The sequence below is a fragment of the Rattus norvegicus genome, chromosome 16 (genome assembly GCF_036323735.1).
Source record: "Rattus norvegicus strain BN/NHsdMcwi chromosome 16, GRCr8, whole genome shotgun sequence".
NCBI classification, from domain to species: Eukaryota; Metazoa; Chordata; class Mammalia; order Rodentia; family Muridae; genus Rattus; species Rattus norvegicus.
This window is the reverse complement of record NC_086034.1, coordinates 73,852,689-73,874,731: the sequence shown is the minus strand read 5'-3', so window position 1 is coordinate 73,874,731 and position 22,043 is coordinate 73,852,689. Positions and strand designations below refer to the sequence as shown.

Here is a 22,043-nt window from a genome sequence, read left to right as displayed (position 1 = left end):
ATAATAGATGCATTTTAGCACACTGTTACTCATAGAGGGTACTAGGGTAACAAGATACAGGGTAAGTACTATAAACAATTGAGATAATACTTTAAAAATATCACGGGGTACTAGAGAGCTTGGCATTGCCTCTCCTGACAACTATTAGAGATAATTAAACATAGGAGAAAGTGGTTTCCATCAGGTGAGACAGAGCACACAAAAACATTAAGCATACTTACCTGACATGGAACACTTCTCAGCTTTGACTAATGGGTATTGCAGCTTCCTATATCGAACCAAATCCTGCCTCCCCATACTCTTTTATTTTATGACAGTAGTGAGTTAGATGATGAGGCCAAACTTAAAAGTGGTTTTTTAGTCCATTTCCCTTTCCGTCTCTTAATTGGAGTCTTCTCGATAAACCCCCTAAGTACAGTGTAAGTAGGGTCACATCTCTTCTTGTCTACCATATATATTACTTTCCAAAGATTCCCATCCACATGATCTACTACCGAAATACAAAGTACAATGATCTTTTAAAAACTAAAACCATATTTTTAGTCTCTTACTTAAACATTTCAACTGGCCAATCACATACACACACACACACACACACACACACACACACACACACACACACACACACACACACACTACTCTTCTTATCCTGATACACTATGTTCTAGCCATACTCCCCTCCAGGTTTTAGCCATACTCCCCTCCAGGCCTTACATCAATGATCCTCCACCTGTGGGTCCCAATCGCGGGGAAACACATATTTCTGATGGTCTTAGAACCTGAGACACCGCTCTGTAGCAAAACTGCAGTTATGAAGCAGAAACCAGAATATACTTATGGTTGGGTGTTCCTAAGAGCGTCAGAGGACCTGGAGAGATGACTCGGCAGTTAAGAGCACTGATTGCTCTTCCCGAAGTCCTAGTTCAATTCCCAGCAACCACAAGGTGGCTTATAACCATCGGTAATGGGTTCTGATGCCCATTTCTGGTCTATGTCTGAGGAGAGTGACAATGTACTCACACTACACTCATTGAATGAATGAATGAATGATTGAATGAATGAATGATTGGGAACTGTTCACACCCACACTCTACAAACTGCTAAGACATCAGCTGCACTTCTCACCCTGGATGCTACTTCCAAACCATCCCTTGACTGTTCCTTCTCACTGCTCACATTTCTTCTGGAGTTTCACATCCTCAGACAAGCGTGTCTGGGACTTACACTTGTGGCAGCTAAGCTTTCTTCTGTCACCCTGGCTCTGGTTTTGCACTGTTGGTTCACTTGTTCAATTTTCGCTAAGATCACCCACATTGTCATGCACTTTTAAATTTTAGACATTTTTATTTATCTATCCATAAATTTTGCATTTGTCTGATGCGACCAAGCCCCACCACTGGAATTCAAGCCCCACATGTGTTGGAAACTCCCTAGTCTTAGCCCTGTTACTCTCACCGAATTCTTGTCTGTATTCTCAAAGTAGGAAGGCTGTTTCATCCAATCAGGCTGCTAGATAAATATTTACAGAATTATTACGGCGCATATATAACTGACTAGCATCAAATACGGCTAGATTGGTGACCAACTATAAAGGGCTTTTTATTTTGCTGATGAGCCTGGCTTTTAATGGCAGAGCCATCTCTCCAGCCCCTAGATATCTTTTTAAGAATAATATTTGAAATAAACTCTTTGGTGGTCTTTCCAAATGTTCTTTTTTCCAGCACAATTTCACTCTACTGAAACCCATTTTACTTTCTCTCTTGTAGTCTGAATGAGGAGTTATTAATCCTATAGCATTCAGAGATCTTGCAGAGGGAACCATGTGAAAATTTCCAGAGAGGGGGATTTTTCTCCATTGAAAAAGGTGATCATCTGTCAGAAAAATCATCTGTCTTCTGCAGTGTGGTAGATTAAATTCCCCTGTTCCTGCCATAATGCAGTCCATATTCCCATTCATACTTGATGTATATGTTTAGGTCTTCTGGCACCAGCTGCACACGGATTTATAATATATCTGCTTGAGGATTTGGAGGACAGACACAAAGAGCTACAACTTCAGTTGCTGGGGAGTTGACTGGTTTCCTGTGCCCATGGTTCGAGTGCTTAAGACGTAGGTGTGTGCAATAGCTACGGTACAGAGCTGGCATCCATAGCTTAGAGCAGGGCCCTAGGAAGCATCAGCTTCCTGAAGTACTTGTCCAATTGGAGGGGTACCCAAGATGAAGTCTGAAACACTGGCAAAAATGGAGAAATTGCAGAACTGGAGTCTGCAGTGTGGATATATGAAAGAACACATGGGTTCAGGGCCAGGGGTTCAGTTGGATCAGGAAGAGGCCGCTCTTCTAGAAGCTGTGTGATAGATAGGAACTACTTCTTGGCACAGTGGAGAAAAGCATCATAGCATTGCCTTCTTCAGAAAAGTTTTGGAAAGGTGGCTGTTGGTGGCCAAATTTACCCCCAATCCCAGACTCCTGCAGACATCAGCAACCACCAGGTGAGAGCCCTACCCCCAGTTCCCTGCCTGCTGGCCTCTCTGGACAAACCCAGCAGCAGTAAGCACCACCACACTCCCTCTGCACTACATTTCCCCAGGGCGAAACCCTGCCTGCATCCCTGGAGGCCTGCTGCTACCAAGGACAACCAAAAGAGATAGCCAAGCCCCAAGCCTCTGCCTGCTGGCTTCCCCCAGCAAGCCGGGAAGCATTGAGGTGTGTGCCCTGTCCCCTGTGTGCCCCATCTTCTGATCTATCCATCTAACCAAATCCCAGATAGCTGCAGCTATCAGTATCTACCAGATTAAACCCCCAATCCTGATTCCCTGCCTTTGGCCCCCACCCAGTAGACACAAGCCCCACCATGACCCTCTACACTCCATTTCTTGGGCCACAACTCTGCCTGCATCCCTGAAGGCCTGCTGCTGCCTAGGAAAAACAGAGGCCTACAACCATCTGGGACCATGAGCTCTACCTGCATAACTTAGAGGTCTGCCCCACCCCAGGACAGCGAGCAGCCTGAGGTCATCAGGCCCAACCAACACTGTCCGTAGGCACAGAAGCCTGCTACTACCTGCTATGGCCTGCAGACTACCAGGGACTACCAGCTCTACCTGAAAACTGCTCCCATCAGGGACTATCAGGCCTTCCAACACTAGGGACAACCAAATTACTAAAGACCAGTGTAAGAATACAATCAAAAATAGCCAAGGCAGTATGGCACCTCTAGAACCCAGCACCTTATGGTACCTTCTGCAAAACTGACCATATAATTGGTCATAAAACAGACCTCAACAGATACAAGAAGATTGAAATAATCCCATGCATCCTATCAGATCACCATAGACTAAGGCTGGTTCTTCAGTAATAACAAAAATAACAAAAAGCCCACATACACATGGAGGTTGAACAATGCTCTAGTCAATGATAACTTGGTCAAGGAAGAAATAAAGAAAGAAATTAGGGACTTTTTAGAATTTAATGAAAATGAAGGCACAACATACCCAAACTTATGGGACACAATGAAAGCTGTGCTAAGAGGAAAACTCATAGTACATCCAAAAGGGAATTGGAGAGAGCACACAATAGCAGCTTGACAGCACACCTAAAAGCTCTAAAACAAAAAGAAACAAATACACCCAAGAGGAGTAGAAGGCAGGAAATGATCAAACTCAGGGCTGAAATCAACCAAGTAGAAACGAAAATAATTATACCAAGAATGAACAATAGTAGGAGCTGGTTCTCTGAGAAAATCAACAAGATAGAAAAACCCTTAGCCAGACTAGCCAGAGGGCACAGAGACAGTATCCAAATTAACAAATTCAGAAACGAAAAGGGAGCAGGGAAGGAAGGGGAGATGGATGAGGAGGGGAACACCCTCATAGAAGAAGGGGAAGGGGATGGGGTAGGGGACTTATGTTCAGGAAACTGGGAAAGGGAATAACATTTGAAATGTAAATAAAAAATCTAATAAAAAAGATTCAAAGTAAAACAAAAAAGAAAGAAATGAAAAGGGAGACATAACAACAGAAACAGGAAATTCAAAAAAATTAACAGATCCTACTACAAAAGCCTATACTCAACAAAACTGGAAAATCTGGATGAAATGGACAATTTTCTAGACAGATACCAGGCACCAAAGTTAAATCAGGATCAGATAAACCATCTAAGCAGCCCCATAGCTCCTGAAGAAATAAAGGCAGTCATTAAAAGTCTCCCAACCAAAAAAAGCCCAGGATGAGAGGAGTTTAGTGCAGAATTCTATCAGACCTTTATAGAAGACCTAATGTCAATACTGTCCAAACTATTCCACAAAATAGAAACAAAAGGAGCATTACCCAATTCCTTCCATGAAGCCACAATTATGATTATACCTAAACCACACAAAGTCCTTACAAAGAAAGAGAACATCAGACCAATCTCTTATGAAAATCAATGCAAAAATACTCAATAAAATTCTCACAAACCGAATCCAAGAACAAATCAAAACAATCAAACATCATGATCAAGTAGGCTTCATCCCAAGGATGCAGGGATGGTTCAATATATGGAAATCCATCAACGTAATCCACTATATATAAACAAACTCAAAGAAAGAAAACACGTGATCATCTCATTAGATGCTGAGAAAGCATTTGAGAAAATTCAGCACCCCTTCATGTTAAAAGTCTTGGGAAGATCAGGAATTCAAGGCCCATACCTAAACATAATAAAAGCCATATACAGCCAACCAGTAGCCAACATCAAACTAAAAGGAAAGAAACTTGAAGCAATCCCACTAAAATCAGGGACTAAACAAGGATGCCCACTCTCTCCCTACCTATTCAATATAGTACTTGCAGCCCTAGCCAGAGCAATCAGACAACAATAGGAGGTAAAATGGATACAAATTGGAAAGAAAGAAGTCAAAATATCACTATTTGCAGAAGATATAATGGATACTTAAGTGACCCCAAAAGTTCCACCAGAGAACTGCAAAATTCTACCAGACTTTCAGTGAAGAGCTAATACCAATACTCCTCAAACTATTCTACAAAATAGAAACAAATGGAGCATTGCCAAACTCATTCTATGAGGCCCCAGTCACTCTAATACCTAAACCAGACAAAAGACTCAACAGAGAAAGAAAACGTTCAGACCAATTTCCCTCATGAACATTGAAGTTAAAAATACTCAATAAAATACTGGTAAACCAAATGCAAGAACATGTCAAAGATATCATCTACCATGACCAAGTATGCTTCGTCCCAGGGGTACAGGAGTGATTCAATAAAGGAAAATTCAGAAATCCACCTAGGTGTATTCAAAGGACATGGAGGCATTTTCTTAAAGAGAAATGTGTATTTCCAGGTGTGTGATTTCATGTTTCTCAATAGTCAAGATTTTGAAACAACCTAAAGGTCCATTGACAAATTAAAGAATAATGACTAGATTAAACATAATTTGTAAAAGATAGATATATATGAATAGGTGTGTATGTGTGTATGTGTGTGTGTGTGTGTGTGAGAGAGAGAGAGAGAGAGAGAGAGAGAGAGAGAGAGAGAGAGACCTTGCTTCAGTTTTGTCACAAGAATAAATCTCTAAGACATTGTGTTATGTGAAAGGAGTCAAGTACAGAGGTAAAAACTGTCATCTTGCTTCTATGTAAAATCACAAAATATCAAAATCATAGAATCACAGTATGAAATGGTTGTTTTTAGAGACTGGGGTAAGGGAGAAAAGAAAGGATATCAAGACGTTCAAAGTTTGATTTGTGTAAAATGGCTCCACCTAAAATATCTAAAATAAATGTAGTTAATTTATACAATGGAATACTAATCCGTTCTTAAAAACCAGACGTCATGAATTTTGTAGGCAAATGGATGGAACTAGAATATATCATCCTGAGTGAAATAACCCAGAACCCAAAGGACAGGCATGGTGTGTACTCACTGATAAGTGGACATTAGCCAAAAAGGGCAGAATACTCAATTTACACTCCATAGGCCCTAAAACGTTAAAGAAGAAGGAAGGCCCAAGTGCGGATGGGTCGATTCCACTAGAAGGGGAAACAAAATAATCATGGGAGACAGAGGGAAAGAAGGACCTGGGTAAGAGAAGGGAGAAGAAGGGGAAAGGGGTGGGGTGGACATGACCAGGTATGGTAGGAGATAGGAGAGAAGCCAGAGGGCCAGGAGAATGAAAATATGTGGCTCCCAGGGATGAGGGTGTTGGGGGGGGGTGCTCTCAAAAGTCCTGGAGACCTGGGGTGAGAGAGGCTCTCAGGACTCAATGGGGGTGACCTTGGCTGAGATGCCCAACAGTGGAGATGAAACCTGAAGAGACCACCTCCAGTAGTTAGACGGTTATCCTTCCAGTGGAGGAATAGGGACATGAATTCACTTTCAATTTTTTTTTTGACTCAGAATTGTTCCTGTCTAAAAGAAATGCAGGGACAAAAACGGAGCAGAGACTGAAGGAATTGCCAGCCAGTGACTCTCTGTAGTGGCTATTTCTGATTGTCAACTTGACTATATCCAGAATGAACTACAATCCAGAATTCGAAGGCTCTGCCTGTGATTCTGATCTTGAGGCTCAGAGATACAAGTTTCTGACCTGGATCTTGGCATGGCAATCTTGAGGCAAAGTGGCTATGAATCCTAGGAGACTAAAGCAAGAAGACTCAAGGTCATCTGGGACAAAGGAAGTCTCAGATCCAGGCATTTAATCTGGGACACACGCCCTGCTGGAGACCTACATAAGGACATTGGAAAAAGGAAGACATTCTCTTCTTCGCCTGCCTCCCTTGAGGGACTGAGCAACTGCTAGATCCTTGGACTTCCATTCATACCTGCTGCTGACCATTGTTGGGGAGTTGAACTACAGACTAAGTCCTCAAAACAAATTCCCTTACTATATAGAGACTACCCATAAGTTCTGTGACTCTAGAGAACCCTGACTAATCCACTGACCCAACTTAGGATCTATCCCATGGATGGGCATCAAACCCTGACACTATAACTGGTGCTGTGTTGTGCTTGCAGATGGGAGCCTAGCATGACTTCCTCTGAGAGGCTCTGACAGTAGCTGACCGAGACAGATATAGAAACTTACAGCCCATCATTAGATTGAGATTGGGTACCCCTATGGAAGAGTTAAGAGAAGGACTGAAGGAGATGATGACAACTCCATAGAAAGACCAACAGTGTCAACTAACCCCAACCCCTGGGAGCTCCCAGAGACTAAGCCACTAACCAAGGCTCTTTACCAAAACACAGGCTAGTTAGTCCTAGGCCACCAGCATCTATGTAGCAGAGGACTGCCCTGTGTTGCCTCAGTGGGAGAGGATGAGCCTAATCCTGTAGAGACTTGAGGCTCCAGGGAAGGGGGTTGATAGGAGTTTTCCCTCTCAGAGGCAAAAAGGGGGTGGGGAGATGGAGTGAGCAGCTCTGGGAGGGGGGAACCATGAGGGGGGAATGCAAAAAATAAAGCACGTAATCATCAAAATAAATAAATCCAAAGTGTAGCAGTATGACAACAGGAACCAATATTCTCTTTTATATTTGAAACTCTCTAAGAGCTTAGGTCTTAAGATTTTATTTAATGCTTAAGGAGAAAACAGTACTATGGGATATTATAGCTACTTTAATTAGCTTGATTATGTCAAATATCTAAGCATACATATACATATCAAACTATCAAGGCACATATCCAAAGACAATTCGTATTTGCCATTTATATCTCAGCAAAAAACACTTGTAAAACTATGCAAATATTAAGCAAAAATTGAAATCTATATATAAGGATTCCTGTTGTTCTGACACTGTGAAAGGAAATACTGAGAGTCACTGATTTAAATGTAACAAAATGTTTACCTAGTCCATACATAGCCTCGCATGCTCTGTCCAGGTTGGGGCAGTTTCCATTATAACAGACAGTCCCACCTTCTCCACAAATAATCCCGTTGGATAAAATTATATCAGGTGGACATTGTCCTGAGCTCCCATTGCAGACTTCAGCAACGTCACAGTACATATTGCTGCTGGGCCTACATTCATGTTTATCTGGTAAAAACTAACAAAAAAAATTACATATAATAATATTGTGTTCACAGATATTTCAAAACAGTACCGATTATTTGTTCTGTTGATTCCTTAGTGTTTGTAATATCTTAGTATAAAGTGACTGTGATATTCATTTTAAAATGAATCGAACATTTATATGAAAAAGATATATAGATATAGATATATAGATTAGATATAGATATATAGATATGTATATTTGGAAAATGTTAGCTGGACCTTATGGTAGACTCCTGTAACCCCAGGTTCTTGGGAATACTACAGCAGGAGGATTGTAAATTAAAGGACAACTAGGGGGTTGGGGATTTAGCTCAGTGGTAGAGCGCTTGCCTAGCAAGCACAAGGCCCTGGGTTCGGTCCTCAGCACCAAAAAAAAAAAAAAAAGGACAACTAGGGTTATAGATTGAGCTCAAGTACAGCTTAGGTCAAACAGAAAATCTGAGACACAGGAAAAAAAGGGGGGGTGGGAGACAGTTTCAGATTAACAAAAACAGCGATATTAAACAGAGGCCGGGACGTTGCAGAAATTTTCGCAAAATAAGAAATTGAAGCTTTGATTTATTTGTGTTATCATCTTTCTTCACTTAAAAACTAATTTTTTCACATAAAACTCTAGTCATAAGTCAATACATTCTGTGTATAATTTACTAGGTGATTATGTAATGTTACTAAACGTAAATCTTACTTGACAATCTTTGCAGCATGTTGCTGAGGGAGACATACTGTCACAAGCTTTTCCACTCTTCAGAACACAAGATGTAGGCTCACAACAGCTGTTAGCCCCACATTGCTGCAAAGGAAAATACATGGCAGTAACAAAAACTTGATAGAGCTATGCCGTCAAGGAAATTATTCGCAATAGTAGCATGTACAGACAATATCCGTAACACATGCTTCTCTGGGTGTTAATAGAGTGACTGATATTCGACTTCCCTCCCAATCCAATTAGAAGACACAGAAAAATATAGGAAAAAAACTTTTTCCTGAAGTTGTATACAACAGGGAAAGAACAACAAATCACTGCAGAAGAAAAATAAAAAAAAAAAAATGAATCCAGAGCTTGGAAGGTGTTTCCTGGCCAGGCCATGATAATCTTGATGATTAGCTAGTATGGTTAAGGTTATGGTTAAGGTTACAGTTAGGGTTAGGGCAACAAGCTAGTTGCCCCTAACCTACTGCCGTCTGCAAATCTATAAGGCTAGTTCCAGCCCCAGAGAATGCCAACCCTCATTGTACGTGAGCCACATTTTCCAAGTGCCTTCCCTTTCCTTCTCTGCCACTCTCCCATCTCCTCTATTTCTCCCTTGCATATGGCCATCTCTACAGCCACAGGCCTGGGTTCAGTTGGTTTGCCTCTTGACCTGCTTTATTCAAAAGCTACCTTTGAATTGGGAGACACTTCTTCCCTCTTCCATCATTTCCTCTCCCTGTTTGTGATGGCTTGAATATGCTTGGCCCAGGGAGTGGCACTATTAGGAGGTATGGCCATGTTACAGTAGATGTGGCCTTGTTGGAAGAAGTGTGTCATTGTGGGCGTGGCCTTTAAGACCCTCATTCTAGCTCCCTGGAAGTCAGTCTTCTCCTGTTTGCCTTCAGAATAAGATGTAGAACTCCCAGCGCTTCCTATATCATATGTGCCTTGATGCTGCCATGTTCCTGCCTTGATGATAATGGACAGAACCTCTGAATGTGTAAGCCAGCCCCAATTAAATGTTGTCCTTATAAGAGTTGCCTTGATCATAGTGTCTGTTCACAGCAGTAAAACCCTGAGACATAGTTGGTATCTTAGCATCCACAGGCCTCTTTCCAGACCCTTGGTTTCAGAGCAAATTGTGCCTGGTCCAGTTGAATAGCTTTTCTACTAGCTTATGGTCTATCTCAGGTCATGCAAGTCTGGACTGCACCAATCTAAGGGAAGACTGATTGTCATATCAGACAAACAACCAAAGAAAGAGGTCCACATGCCCAGGTCAAAGCACCAAAACAAAAATACCAACTGATCCTTAAAAGTGGTATCTATAAAAAACTACCTCAGGATGCAGAAATTAAAATAACAATCATATACTTTATAAAATAACTCAAGGGATATGAAGTAGACATGAACAGTCAATGAATTCCAAGAGGATAACAAGAAATCCTTGAATGAAGAAAATTCAGATAAATAGCTGAATGGAATTAAGGCAATTCAGAACTTAAATACTGAATTCAATGTAAAGAGATAGAAACACTGAAAAGAACATATACCTTAAAAGATGAATTGAAATTTTTAATATCCCAATTAGAAAACTCAGGCAACAGTCTTACAAACAGAATAGATTGAGCAGAATGCAGAAAGACTATCAGGACTCAACGTAGAAGATCTAGACAAAATAATGACTATGACAACACAGGAAAGACAAGTTAGACAAACACAGGAAAGTAACATGCAGTAGCTGTGGGACCATATGAAAAGATCAAACCTTCCAAATATAGGCTTGGGTGAAAAAGGAGAATCCTTGGTCAATGGAATGGACCGGATGATTAAATAAAATCATAGGAGGAAAAAATGCCACAAACTACTTAAGATCAGAAACACGCAGGGACACACACAGACACACACACACTACAGCACAGCGTAATTAAAACACTAAATATCCAGACCAAAGTAAAACTATTGAAAGCTGTAAGAGAAAAGAAAACACAAGTCACATATGAAGGAAAACCATCAGAACATTTCTCAATGAGAGATGAAAGCCAGGAGAGTTGGAACAATGCATCCTAAGTTCTAAAAGACACTGACTGACAACCAAGGCTACTGTACCCAGAACAACTATCTGTAACAGTTAAAGAAGAGGGGGAAAAAAAGCAGCCTAAAATGCATAACAACAAATGAACAAAAAACCCTGAAGAGAATGCCAAACACCATACTGAGAACTGAATAGAGGCATAAGTACCTCTAGCTGAGAGACTAGAAAGAAAACAAAGCTGTAATTTAATGAAACACAAAACACAACTAAGAACGCAAAGCTCCAAAAAACTGACTACAGTCTATCTATAAACACACTTCAATGATCACTCTAAATATTAACAGTTTCAAACCTCTAATCAAAAAGACATAGACTAGGTGAATGGATTAAAAAACAAAATCCATCTCTCATTTACAAGAAAGGCATCTTAGCATTAAAGGTAGGTGCCACTGGGATAGGAAAAAAAATACTCTGTGTAAAGGGAACCAAGAAGCAAGAAACTGTTGTTAGTTTAACATCTGACAAAGAGATAGGGAAGGCTACTAGATCCTAAAGGAAAGATCCACCAAGAAGGTATTACAATTCTAATCATTTATGCACCAAAGAGGAGGAAATGAAATTTCATACAAGAAACACTACTAACTACAAAGATCATATTTTGACCCTTAACATTGAAAGTGGGAGTCTTCAATATCTCTCTCACACCAAGAAAAAAGTCATTGAGCCAACAAATAGAGAGAAATGTTGGAACTAAACAATGCCATGAATCAAATGGACCTAACAGACTTCTGTAGAACAGTCCATGTAAACACTAAACAACATACTTGCTTCTCAGCAGCCCATGGAACTTACTCCAAAACTGACTACATATTATGCCAGAAAGCAAGTAAGAATAGATAAATTAAAATAACACCCCATACTCTATCTGACAGCCATGGATTAAAACTGGATGTCAAGAACAATAGAAATAACAGAAAATATACAATTTCGTGTAAGCTACACAACTCACTACTGGATGAAATCAGTACAGAAATCAATACAAACCATCAAGAAGAAAATTAAAATCTGTTTAGAGCTGGATAAAATGAAAACACAACACTCCCCAGCCTTGGAATACAATTAGGGCAGTTCTAAAAGGCAAGTTCATTGTATGTAAAAACAACTGGAGGAAACTCATATTAATAACAACAACACAACTGAAAACTCTGGAAAAATAAGAAAAATAAGAGCCAGAGGAGTGGGTGGAAGAAAGAAACTTGAGCTGCAATCAGTGAAATAGAAAACAAAAACCGGGGTTGGGGATTTAGCTCAGTGGTGAGCGCTTGCCTACCAAGTGCAAGGCCCTGGGTTCGGTCCCCAGCTCCCAAAAAAAGAAAAAGAAAAGAAAACAAAAACCGATATATGAAGAATAAGAAAACCAAGTGTTGACTCTTGGAGAATAGCAACAAGATTGACAAACCTTCAGCCAAATTAACAAAAATATGCAGAGAGATGATCCAAATTAATAATATCAGAAATGAAAATGGAAACTCTGCAACAGATTCCAAGGAGATTCAGAGTATTATAAGGATATACTTTAAAAAATATAGATTCCGGTGAGAGAGAGACCCAACCGCCTGGTCAGGTGGGCACTCCTGAGGCTGCAGAGCAGAAGAGACCACCAACACTGCTCACCCCTGCCCACATCCCTGGCCCAAGAGGAAACTGTATAAGGCCTCTGGGCTCCCGTGGGGGAGGGCCCAGGAGCGGCAGGACCCCTGCCTGAGACACCGCCTGAACCTGAAGGAAACAGACCGGATAAACAGTTCTCTGCACCCAAATCCCGTGGGAGGGAGAGCTAAACCTTCAGAGAGGCAGACAAGCCTGGGAAACCAGAAGAGACTGCTCTCTGCACACACATCTCGGACGCCAGAGGAAAAAGCCAAAGACCATCTGGAACCCTGATGCACTGAAGCTCCCGGAAGGGGCGGCACAGGTCTTCCTGGTTGCTGCCGCTGCAGAGAGCCTGTGGGCAGCACCCCACGAGCGAACTTGAGCCTCTGGACCACAGGTAAGACCAAATTTTCTGCTGCAAGAAAGCTGCCTGGTGAACTCAAGACACAGGCCCACAGGAACAGCTGAAGACCTGTAGAGAGGAAAAACTACACTCCCGAAAGCAGAACATTCTGTCCCCATAACTGACTGAAGGAGAGGAAAACAGGTCTACAGCACTCCTGACACACAGGCTTATAGGACAGTCTAGCCACTGTCAGAAATAGCAGAACAAAGTAACACTAGAGATAATCTGATGGCGAGAGGCAAGCGCAGGAACCCAAGCAACAGAAACCAAGACTACATGGCAGCATCGGAGCCCACTTCTCCCATCAAAACAAACATGGAATATCCAAACACACCAGAAAAGCAAGATCTAGTTTCAAAATCATTTTTGATCATGATGCTGGAGGACTTCAAGAAAGACGTGAAGAACTCCCTTAGAGAAAAAGTAGAAGCCTACAGAGAGGAATCGCAAAAATGCCTGAAAGAATTCCAGGAAAACATAAATAAACAAGTGGAAGCCCATAGAGAGGAGACACAAAAATCCCTGAAAGAATTCTAGGAAAACATAAATAAACAAGTAGAAGCCCATAGAGAGGAGACACAAAAATCCCTGAAAGAATTCCAGGAAAACACAATCAAACAGTTGAAGGAATTAAAAATGGAAATAGAAGCAATCAAGAAAGAATACATGGAAACAACCCTGGATATAGAAAACCAAAAGAAGAGACAAGGAGCTGTAGATACAAGCTTCACCAACAGAATACAAGAGATGGAAGAGAGAATCTCAGGAGCAGAAGATTCCATAGAAATCATTGACTCAACTGTCAAAGATAATGTAAAGCGGAAAAAGCTACTGGTCCAAAACATACAGGAAATCCAGGACTCAATGAGAAGATCAAACCTAAGGATAATAGGTATAGAAGAGAGTGAAGACTCCCAGCTCAAAGGACCAGTAAATATCTTCAACAAAATCATAGAAGAAAACTTCCCTAACCTAAAAAAAGAGATACCCATAGACATACAAGAAGCCTACAGAACTCCAAATAGATTGGACCAGAAAAGAAACACCTCCCATCACATAATTGTCAAAACACCAAACGCACAAAATAAAGAAAGAATATTAAAAGCAGTAAGGGAAAAAGGTCAAGTAACATATAAAGGCAGACCTATCAGAATCACACCAGACTTCTCGCCAGAAACTATGAAGGCCAGAAGATCCTGGACTGATGTCATACAGACCCTAAGAGAACACAAATGCCAGCCCAGGTTACTGTATCCAGCAAAACTCTCAATTAACATTGATGGAGAAACCAAGATATTCCATGACAAAAACAAATTTACACAATATCTTTCTACAAATCCAGCACTACAAAGGATAATAAATGGTAAAGCCCAACATAAGAAGGCAAGCTATACCCTAGAAGAAGCAAGAAACTAATCGTCTTGGCAACAAAACAAAGAGAATGAAAGCACACAAACATAACCTCACATCCAAATATGAATATAACGGGAAGCAATAATCACTATTCCTTAATATCTCTCAATATCAATGTCCTCAACTCCCCAATAAAAAGACATAGATTAACAAACTGGATATGCAACGAGGACCCTGCATTCTGCTGCCTACAGGAAACACACCTCAGAGACAAAGACAGACACTACCTCAGAGTGAAAGGCTGGAAAACAACTTTCCAAGCAAATGGTCAGAAGAAGCAAGCTGGAGTAGCCATTCTAATATCAAATAAAATCAATTTCCAACTAAAAGTCATCAAAAAAGATAAGGAAGGACACTTCATATTCATCAAAGGAAAAATCCACCAAGATGAACTCTCAATCCTAAATATCTATGCCCCAAATACAAGGGCACCTACATATGTAAAAGAAACCTTACTAAAGCTCAAAACACACATTGCACCTCACACAATAATAGTGGGAGATTTCAACACCCCACTCTCATCAATGGACAGATCATGGAAACAGAAATTAAACAGTGATGTCGACAGACTAAGAGAAGTCATGAGCCAAATGGACTTAACGGATATTTATAGAACATTCTATCCTAAAGCAAAAGGATATACCTTCTTCTCAGCTCCTCATGGTACTTTCTCCAAAATTGACCATATAATTGGTCAAAAAACGGGCCTCAACAGGTACAGAAAGATAGAAATAATCCCATGCGTGCTATCGGACCACCACGGCCTAAAACTGGTCTTCAATAACAATAAGGGAAGAATGCCCACATATACGTGGAAATTGAACAATGCTCTACTCAATGATAACCTGGTCAAGGAAGAAATAAAGAAAGAAATTAAAGACTTTTTAGAATTTAATGAAAATGAAGGTACAACATACCCAAACTTATGGGACACAATGAAAGCTGTGCTAAGAGGAAAACTCATAGCACTGAGTGCCTGCAGAAAGAAACAGGAAAGAGCATTTGTCAGCAGCTTGACAGCACACCTAAAAGCTCTAGAACAAAAAGAAGCAAATACACCCAGGAGGAGTAGAAGGCAGGAAATAATCAAACTCAGAGCTGAAATCAACCAAGTAGAAACAAAAAGGACCATAGAAAGAATCAACAGAACCAAAAGTTGGTTCTTTGAGAAAATCAACAAGATAGATAAACCCTTAGCCAGACTAACGAGAGGACACAGAGAGTGCGTCCAAATTAACAAAATCAGAAATGAAACGGGAGACATAACTACAGATTCAGAGGAAATTCAAAAAATCATCAGATCTTACTATAAAAACCTATATTCAACAAAACTTGAAAATCTTCAGGAAATGGACAATTTCCTAGACAGATACCAGGTATCGAAGTTAAATCAGGAACAGATAAACCAGTTAAACAACCCCATAACTCCTAAGGAAATAGAAGCAGTCATTAAAGGTCTCCCAACAAAAAAGAGCCCAGGTCCAGACGGGTTTAGTGCAGAATTCTATCAAACCTTCATAGAAGACCTCATACCAATATTATCCAAACTATTCCACAAAATTGAAACAGATGGAGCACTACCGAATTCCTTCTACGAAGCCACAATTACTCTTATACCTAAACCACACAAAGACACAACAAAGAAAGAGAACTTCAGACCAATTTCCCTTATGAATATCGACGCAAAAATACTCAATAAAATTCTGGAAAACCGAATTCAAGAGCACATCAAAACAATCATCCACCATGATCAAGTAGGCTTCATCCCAGGCATGCAGGGATGGTTTAATATACGGAAAACCATCAACGTGATCCATTATATAAACAAACTGAAAGAACAGAACCACATGATCATTTCATTAGATGCTGAGAAAGCATTTGACAAAATTCAACACCCCTTCATGATAAAAGTCCTGGAAAGAATAGGAATTCAAGGCCCATACCTAAACATAGTAAAAGCCATATACAGCAAACCAGTTGCTAACATTAAACTAAATGGAGAGAAACTTGAAGCAATCCCACTAAAATCAGGGACTAGACAAGGCTGCCCACTCTCTCCCTACTTATTCAATATAGTTCTTGAAGTTCTAGCCAGAGCAATCAGACAACAAAAGGAGATCAAGGGGATACAGATCGGAAAAGAAGAGGTCAAAATATCACTATTTGCAGATGACATGATAGTATATTTAAGTGATCCCAAAAGTTCCACCAGAGAACTACTAAAGCTGATACACAACTTCAGCAAAGTGGCTGGGTATAAAATTAACTCAAATAAATCAGTAGCCTTCCTCTATACAAAAGAGAAACAAGCCGAGAAAGAAATTAGGGAAACGACACCCTTCATAATAGACCCAAATAATATAAAGTACCTCGGTGTGACTTTAACCAAGCAAGTCAAAGATCTATACAATAAGAACTTCAAGACACTGAGGAAAGAAATTGAAGAAGCCCTCAGAAGATGGAAAGATCTCCCATGCTCATGGATTGGCAGGATTAATATAGTAAAAAATGGCCATTTTACCAAAAGCAATCTACAGATTCAATGCAATCCCCATCAAAATACCAATCCAATTCTTCAAAGAGTTAGACAGAACAATTTGCAAATTCATCTGGAATAACAAAAAACCCAGGATAGCTAAAGCTATCCTCAACAATAAAAGGACTTCAGGGGGAATCACTATCCCTGAACTCAAGCAGTATTACAGAGCAATAGTGATAAAAACTGCATGGTATTGGTACAGAGACAGACAGATAGACCAATGGAATAGAATTGAAGACCCAGAAATGAACCCACACACCTATGGTCACTTGATTTTTGACAAAGGAGCCAAAACCATCCAATGGAAAAAAGATAGCATTTTCAGCAAATGGTGCTGGTTCAACTGGAGGGCAACATGTAGAAGAATGCAGATCAATCCATCCTTATCACCCTGTACAAAGCTTAAGTCCAAGTGGATCAAGGACCTCCACATCAAACCAGACACACTCAAACTAATAGAAGAAAAACTGGGGAAGCATCTGGAACACATGGGCACTGGAAAAAATTTCCTGAACAAAACACCAATGGCTTATGCTCTAAGATCAAGAATCGACAAATGGGATCTCATAAAACTGCAAAGCTTCTGTAAGGCAAAGGACACTGTGGTTAGGACAAAACGGCAACCAACAGATTGGGAAAAGATCTTTACCAATCCTACAACAGATAGAGGCCTTATATCCAAAATATACAAAGAACTCAAGAAGTTAGACCGCAGGGAAACAAATAACACTATTAAAAAATGGGGTTCAGAGCTAAACAAAGAATTCACAGCTGAGGAATGCCGAATGGCTGAGAAACATTTAAAGAAATGTTCAACATCTTTAGTCATAAGGGAAATGCAAATCAAAACAACCCTGAGATTTCACCTCACACCAGTGAGAATGGCTAAGATAAAAAACTCAGGTGACAGCAGATGCTGGCGAGGATGTGGAGAAAGAGGAACACTCCTCCATTGTTGGTGGGATTGCAGACTGGTAAAACCATTCTGGAAATCAGTCTGGAGGTTCCTCAGAAAATTGGACATTGAACTGCCTGAGGATCCAGCTATACCTCTCTTGGGCATATACCCAAAAGATGCCTCAACATATAAAAGAGACACGTGCTCCACTATGTTCATCGCAGCCTTATTTATAATAGCCAGAAACTGGAAAGAACCCAGATGCCCTTCAACAGAGGAATGGATACAGAAAATTTGGTACATCTACACAATGGAATATTACTCAGCTATCAAAAACAATGCCTTTATGAAATTCGTAGGCAAATGGTTGGAACTGGAAAATATCATCCTGAGTGAGCTAACCCAATCACAGAAAGACATACATGGTATGCACTCATTGATAAGTGGCTATTAGCCCAAATGCTTGAATTACCCTAGATCCCTAGAACAAACGAAACTCAAGACAGATGATCAAAATGTGAATGCTTCACTCCTTCTTTAAATGAGGAAAAAGAATACCCTTGGCAGGGAAGGGAGAGGCAAAGATTAAAACAGAGACTGAAGGAACACCCATTCAGAGCCTGCCCCACATGTGGCCCATACATATACAGCCACCCAATTAGACAAGATGGATGAAGCAAAGAAGTGCAGACCGACAGGAGCCGGATGTAGATCGCTCCTGAGAGACACAGCCAGAATACAGCAAATACAGGGGCGAATGCCAGCAGCAAACCACTGAACTGAGAATAGGTCCCCCGTTGAGGGAATCAGAGAAAGAACTGGAAGAGCTTGAAAGGGCTGGAGACCCCAAAAGTACAACAATGTCAAGCAACCAGAGCTTCCAGGGACTAAGCCACTACCTAAAGACTATACATGGACTGACCCTGGACTCTGACCCCATAGGTAGCAATGAATATCCTAGTAAGAGCACCAGTGGAAGGGGAAGCCCTGGGTCCTGCTAAGACTGAACCCCCAGTGAACTAGACTATGGGGGGAGGGCGGCAATGGGGGGAGGGTTGGGAGGGGAACACCCATAAGGAAGGGGAGGGGGGAGGGGGATGTTTGCCGGGAAAGGGAATAACACTTGAAATGTATATAAGAAATACTCAAGTTAATAAAAAAAAAGCACATCTGAAAAAAAAATATAGATTCCATAAAATTGGAAAGCCCACAAGAAATGGATGCAAATTATATATATATATAAATATTATAATATATATATATGTGCAGTAGATATATATCAATCTACTAAGGATAAATCAAGATGAAATAGTCAATTTAAGCAAACCCCAAACCCCTAGTGAAATAGAATCAGTAATTAAAAGTCACCCAGCCCAAAAAGCCCTGGACCAGATGGATTTGGCATAGAATTCTATCACACCTTCAAAGAGCTAAAACTAATGTTCCTCAACATATTCTGCAAAACAGAAACTAAAGGAACATCTCCTGGTTCTTTTTATAAGCCACTATTATCCTAAACTACTCAAAGACACAACAGAAAAGAAAATCATATACCAATATCACATATTAACATAGATGCAAATTTTCTCAATAAAATACTTGGAAACGAATTCAAGAACACATCAAAAGTATTATTTACCATGATCAAGTTGGCTTCATCCCAGAGATTCAGGGATTATTCAACAAACATAAATCAACAAATTTAATTCATCACACAAGTAGACTGAAAGATGTTGCACACTGTGAACCCCTGAGATTGTGAACTGTAAGAATCTGCTTCTAGTTGCGGCTTAGCATTTGATCTTCTTTACTTGTAAACAAGTACTTGTGGTATGGCTCAGCCCTAGCACACGCCTTCAATCCAAGAGCTAAATAAATTCAACCATAGGGTAAGAGGTGTAGGGAGTGAACATAAGTAAACAGAAGGAGGGTCTTTGAGTTGAAGGGCATTTAATTTAAGACAGCCTAGGGAAGGAGAAAGAGTTTTGTTCCCACCCTAATCCCAGGACATGAGTGGAGTAGGAAGGTCAGCTGGGTGCCTTCTCTGCCTCTCTGAGCCAGCAGGCTTTCTCCACAGCATCTGGCTCCTGAGTCTTCATTTGGAAAATTGAACATTTGGAATTTAGTTTTTTAAAACAACAGAAAAACCATGTGATCATCTCATTAGATAAAGAAAGGCCTTTGACTGGAGATGAACACAAACAGGGAAACCCAAGAAAGGCAAGAGAAGGCTCAAGCACAACCGTCAGATTTTGTATTTAAAGATTGCCATGCTCTGTGTGACTGTCCTGTCTGTGTGACTGGTTCCTTTTCTTATGTGATCGAAGGAGGAGGACTTGCTCTGCAAAACACTAGCAATCTTTTTATGGGCTATGCAAGCCAGCAGCTCGTGCTTACATATAAGAAAAGCCCTGCTATGTCTGTATGGTGATTAAGGAGCACTGTGCTGTGACTATGGAAACTGGACAGCCAGGAAGCACTGCACTCTGGATTGTGGGCATTCACATGCAAATGACCAACATTACAGTAGAGGACAGGTCCCCTCACCAGACTACTGACGCCATAAGGAAGCTCCGTCCTAAAATTTCTGTACGGGGCTGGTGGCAGATTGAACTCAAACATACAGTTATGAAATTGGCCAAGTTTAAGTAAAGAGTTAGAGGCATGTATGTGTTTCATTTAAATGGAGGAGGAGGAGGAAGGAGGAGGAGGAAGGAGGAGGAGAAGGAAGAAGAAAAGAAGAAGAAGTAGAAGAAGAAGAAGAAGAAGAAGAAGAAGAAGAAGAAGAAGAAGAAGAAGAAGAAGAAGAAGAAGAAGAAGAAGAGGAGGAGGAGGAGGAGGAGGAGGAGGAGGAGGAGGAGGAGGAGGAGGAGGAGGAAGAGGAGGAGGAGGAGGAGGAGGAGGAGGAAGAGGAGGAGGAGGAGGAGGAGGAGAAGGAGAAGGAGGAGGAGGAAGAGGAGGAGGAGGAGGAAGAGGAGGAGGAGGAGAGCTAAAGCGGTGAGTGAATTGGTTAGAAATTTCCCAAGATGGCACACTCACTTGTTGGCTGCCACAGTCACAAATTTCGTCACCTTCCACTTTGCCATTTCCACAGACTGCTCTTGGACTCCTTTGCATCTCTGGCTTATTCTGCAGACATTTGGCACCCTCGTTCAATTTAAAACGTTCAAAGTCATTCGAACTGCAGTTGCTAAATGTTTTCACACCTGTATATTGCCTAAAAAGGAATTCGTATACTGTCGTCAGCAGTCTACATCTCAAAGCATAACTCCATATTATGTGTTAGCTTTGTGATATTGATTGATGATAGCAAATACCCCAAATAAGTGCTCATTACTGTAATCATTCTTGGGGAGGTCATGTGATTTTATTCACCACAATACATTTTGTTACTAGAAAAAGCAAGAAACTAATCTAATTTCAACTAACCCAAAAGAAGATAGCTACACAAACATAATTCCACCTCTAACAATAAAAACAGCAGGAAACAACAATTATTGGTCCCTAATCTCTCTCAACATCAATGGATTCAACTGCCCAATAAAAAGACATAGACTAAGAGATTGGATAGGTATAAAAGGACCCAGAATTTTACTGGGAAACACACCTCAGTGACAAAGACAGACACTACCTCAGAGTAAAAGGCTGGAAAACAATCTTCCAAACAAATGGTCCCGAGAAACAAGCTGGAGTATCCATACTAATGTCAAATAAAATCAACTTTCAATCAAAAGTTATCAAAAAAAGATAAGGAAGGGCATTTCATATTTATCGAAAGAAACATCCACCAAGATGAACTCTCAGTCCTAAATATCTATGCTCCAAATGCAAGTGCACCTACATTCATAAAAGAAACCTTACTAAAACTCAAAGCACACGTTGCACCTCACATAATAAAAGTGGGAGACTTCAACACCCTACTATCATGAATGGACAGATCATGGAAGCAGAAACTAAACAGAGACACAGTGAAAAATAACAGAAAATATGAACCAAACGGATATCTATAGAACATTTCATCCTACAACAAAAGAATATACCTTCTTCTCAGCACCTCATGGTACCTTCTCCAAAATTAACCATATTATTGGTCACAAAATAGGCTTCACAGATACAAGAAGATTGTAATAATCTTATGAATCCAACCAGATCAACATGGACTAAGATTGGTGTTCAATAACAACAATAATGACAGAAATTCCACATACATGTGGAAGCTGAACAATGCTCTCTCTACTCAATGGTAACTTGGTCAATGGAGAAATAAAGAAATTAAAGACTTTTTAGAATTTAATGAAAATGAAAACACAACATACCCAAACTTATGGGAATAATGAAACCAGTGCTAAGAGGAA

The 22,043-nt window shown here is 40.5% G+C and overlaps 1 protein-coding gene across 3 annotated transcripts in view; it reads right to left on the bottom strand.

The window, feature by feature from the left end:
* Adam32 (ADAM metallopeptidase domain 32) overlaps positions 1–22,043 on the bottom strand; it is a 109,765-nt gene that overhangs the window by 40,056 nt on the left and 47,666 nt on the right. For all 3 annotated transcript variants that reach the window (XR_001841542.3, XM_039094670.2, NM_001170582.1), the window contains 3 exon segments: positions 20,728–20,905; positions 8,739–8,843; positions 7,847–8,045 (listed from right to left, as the gene is read on the bottom strand). Coding sequence is in view for 2 of the 3 variants with exons in the window: in XM_039094670.2 (XP_038950598.1) it covers positions 7,847–8,045; positions 8,739–8,843; positions 20,728–20,905 (482 nt within the window). In the remaining variant the exon portion in view is untranslated.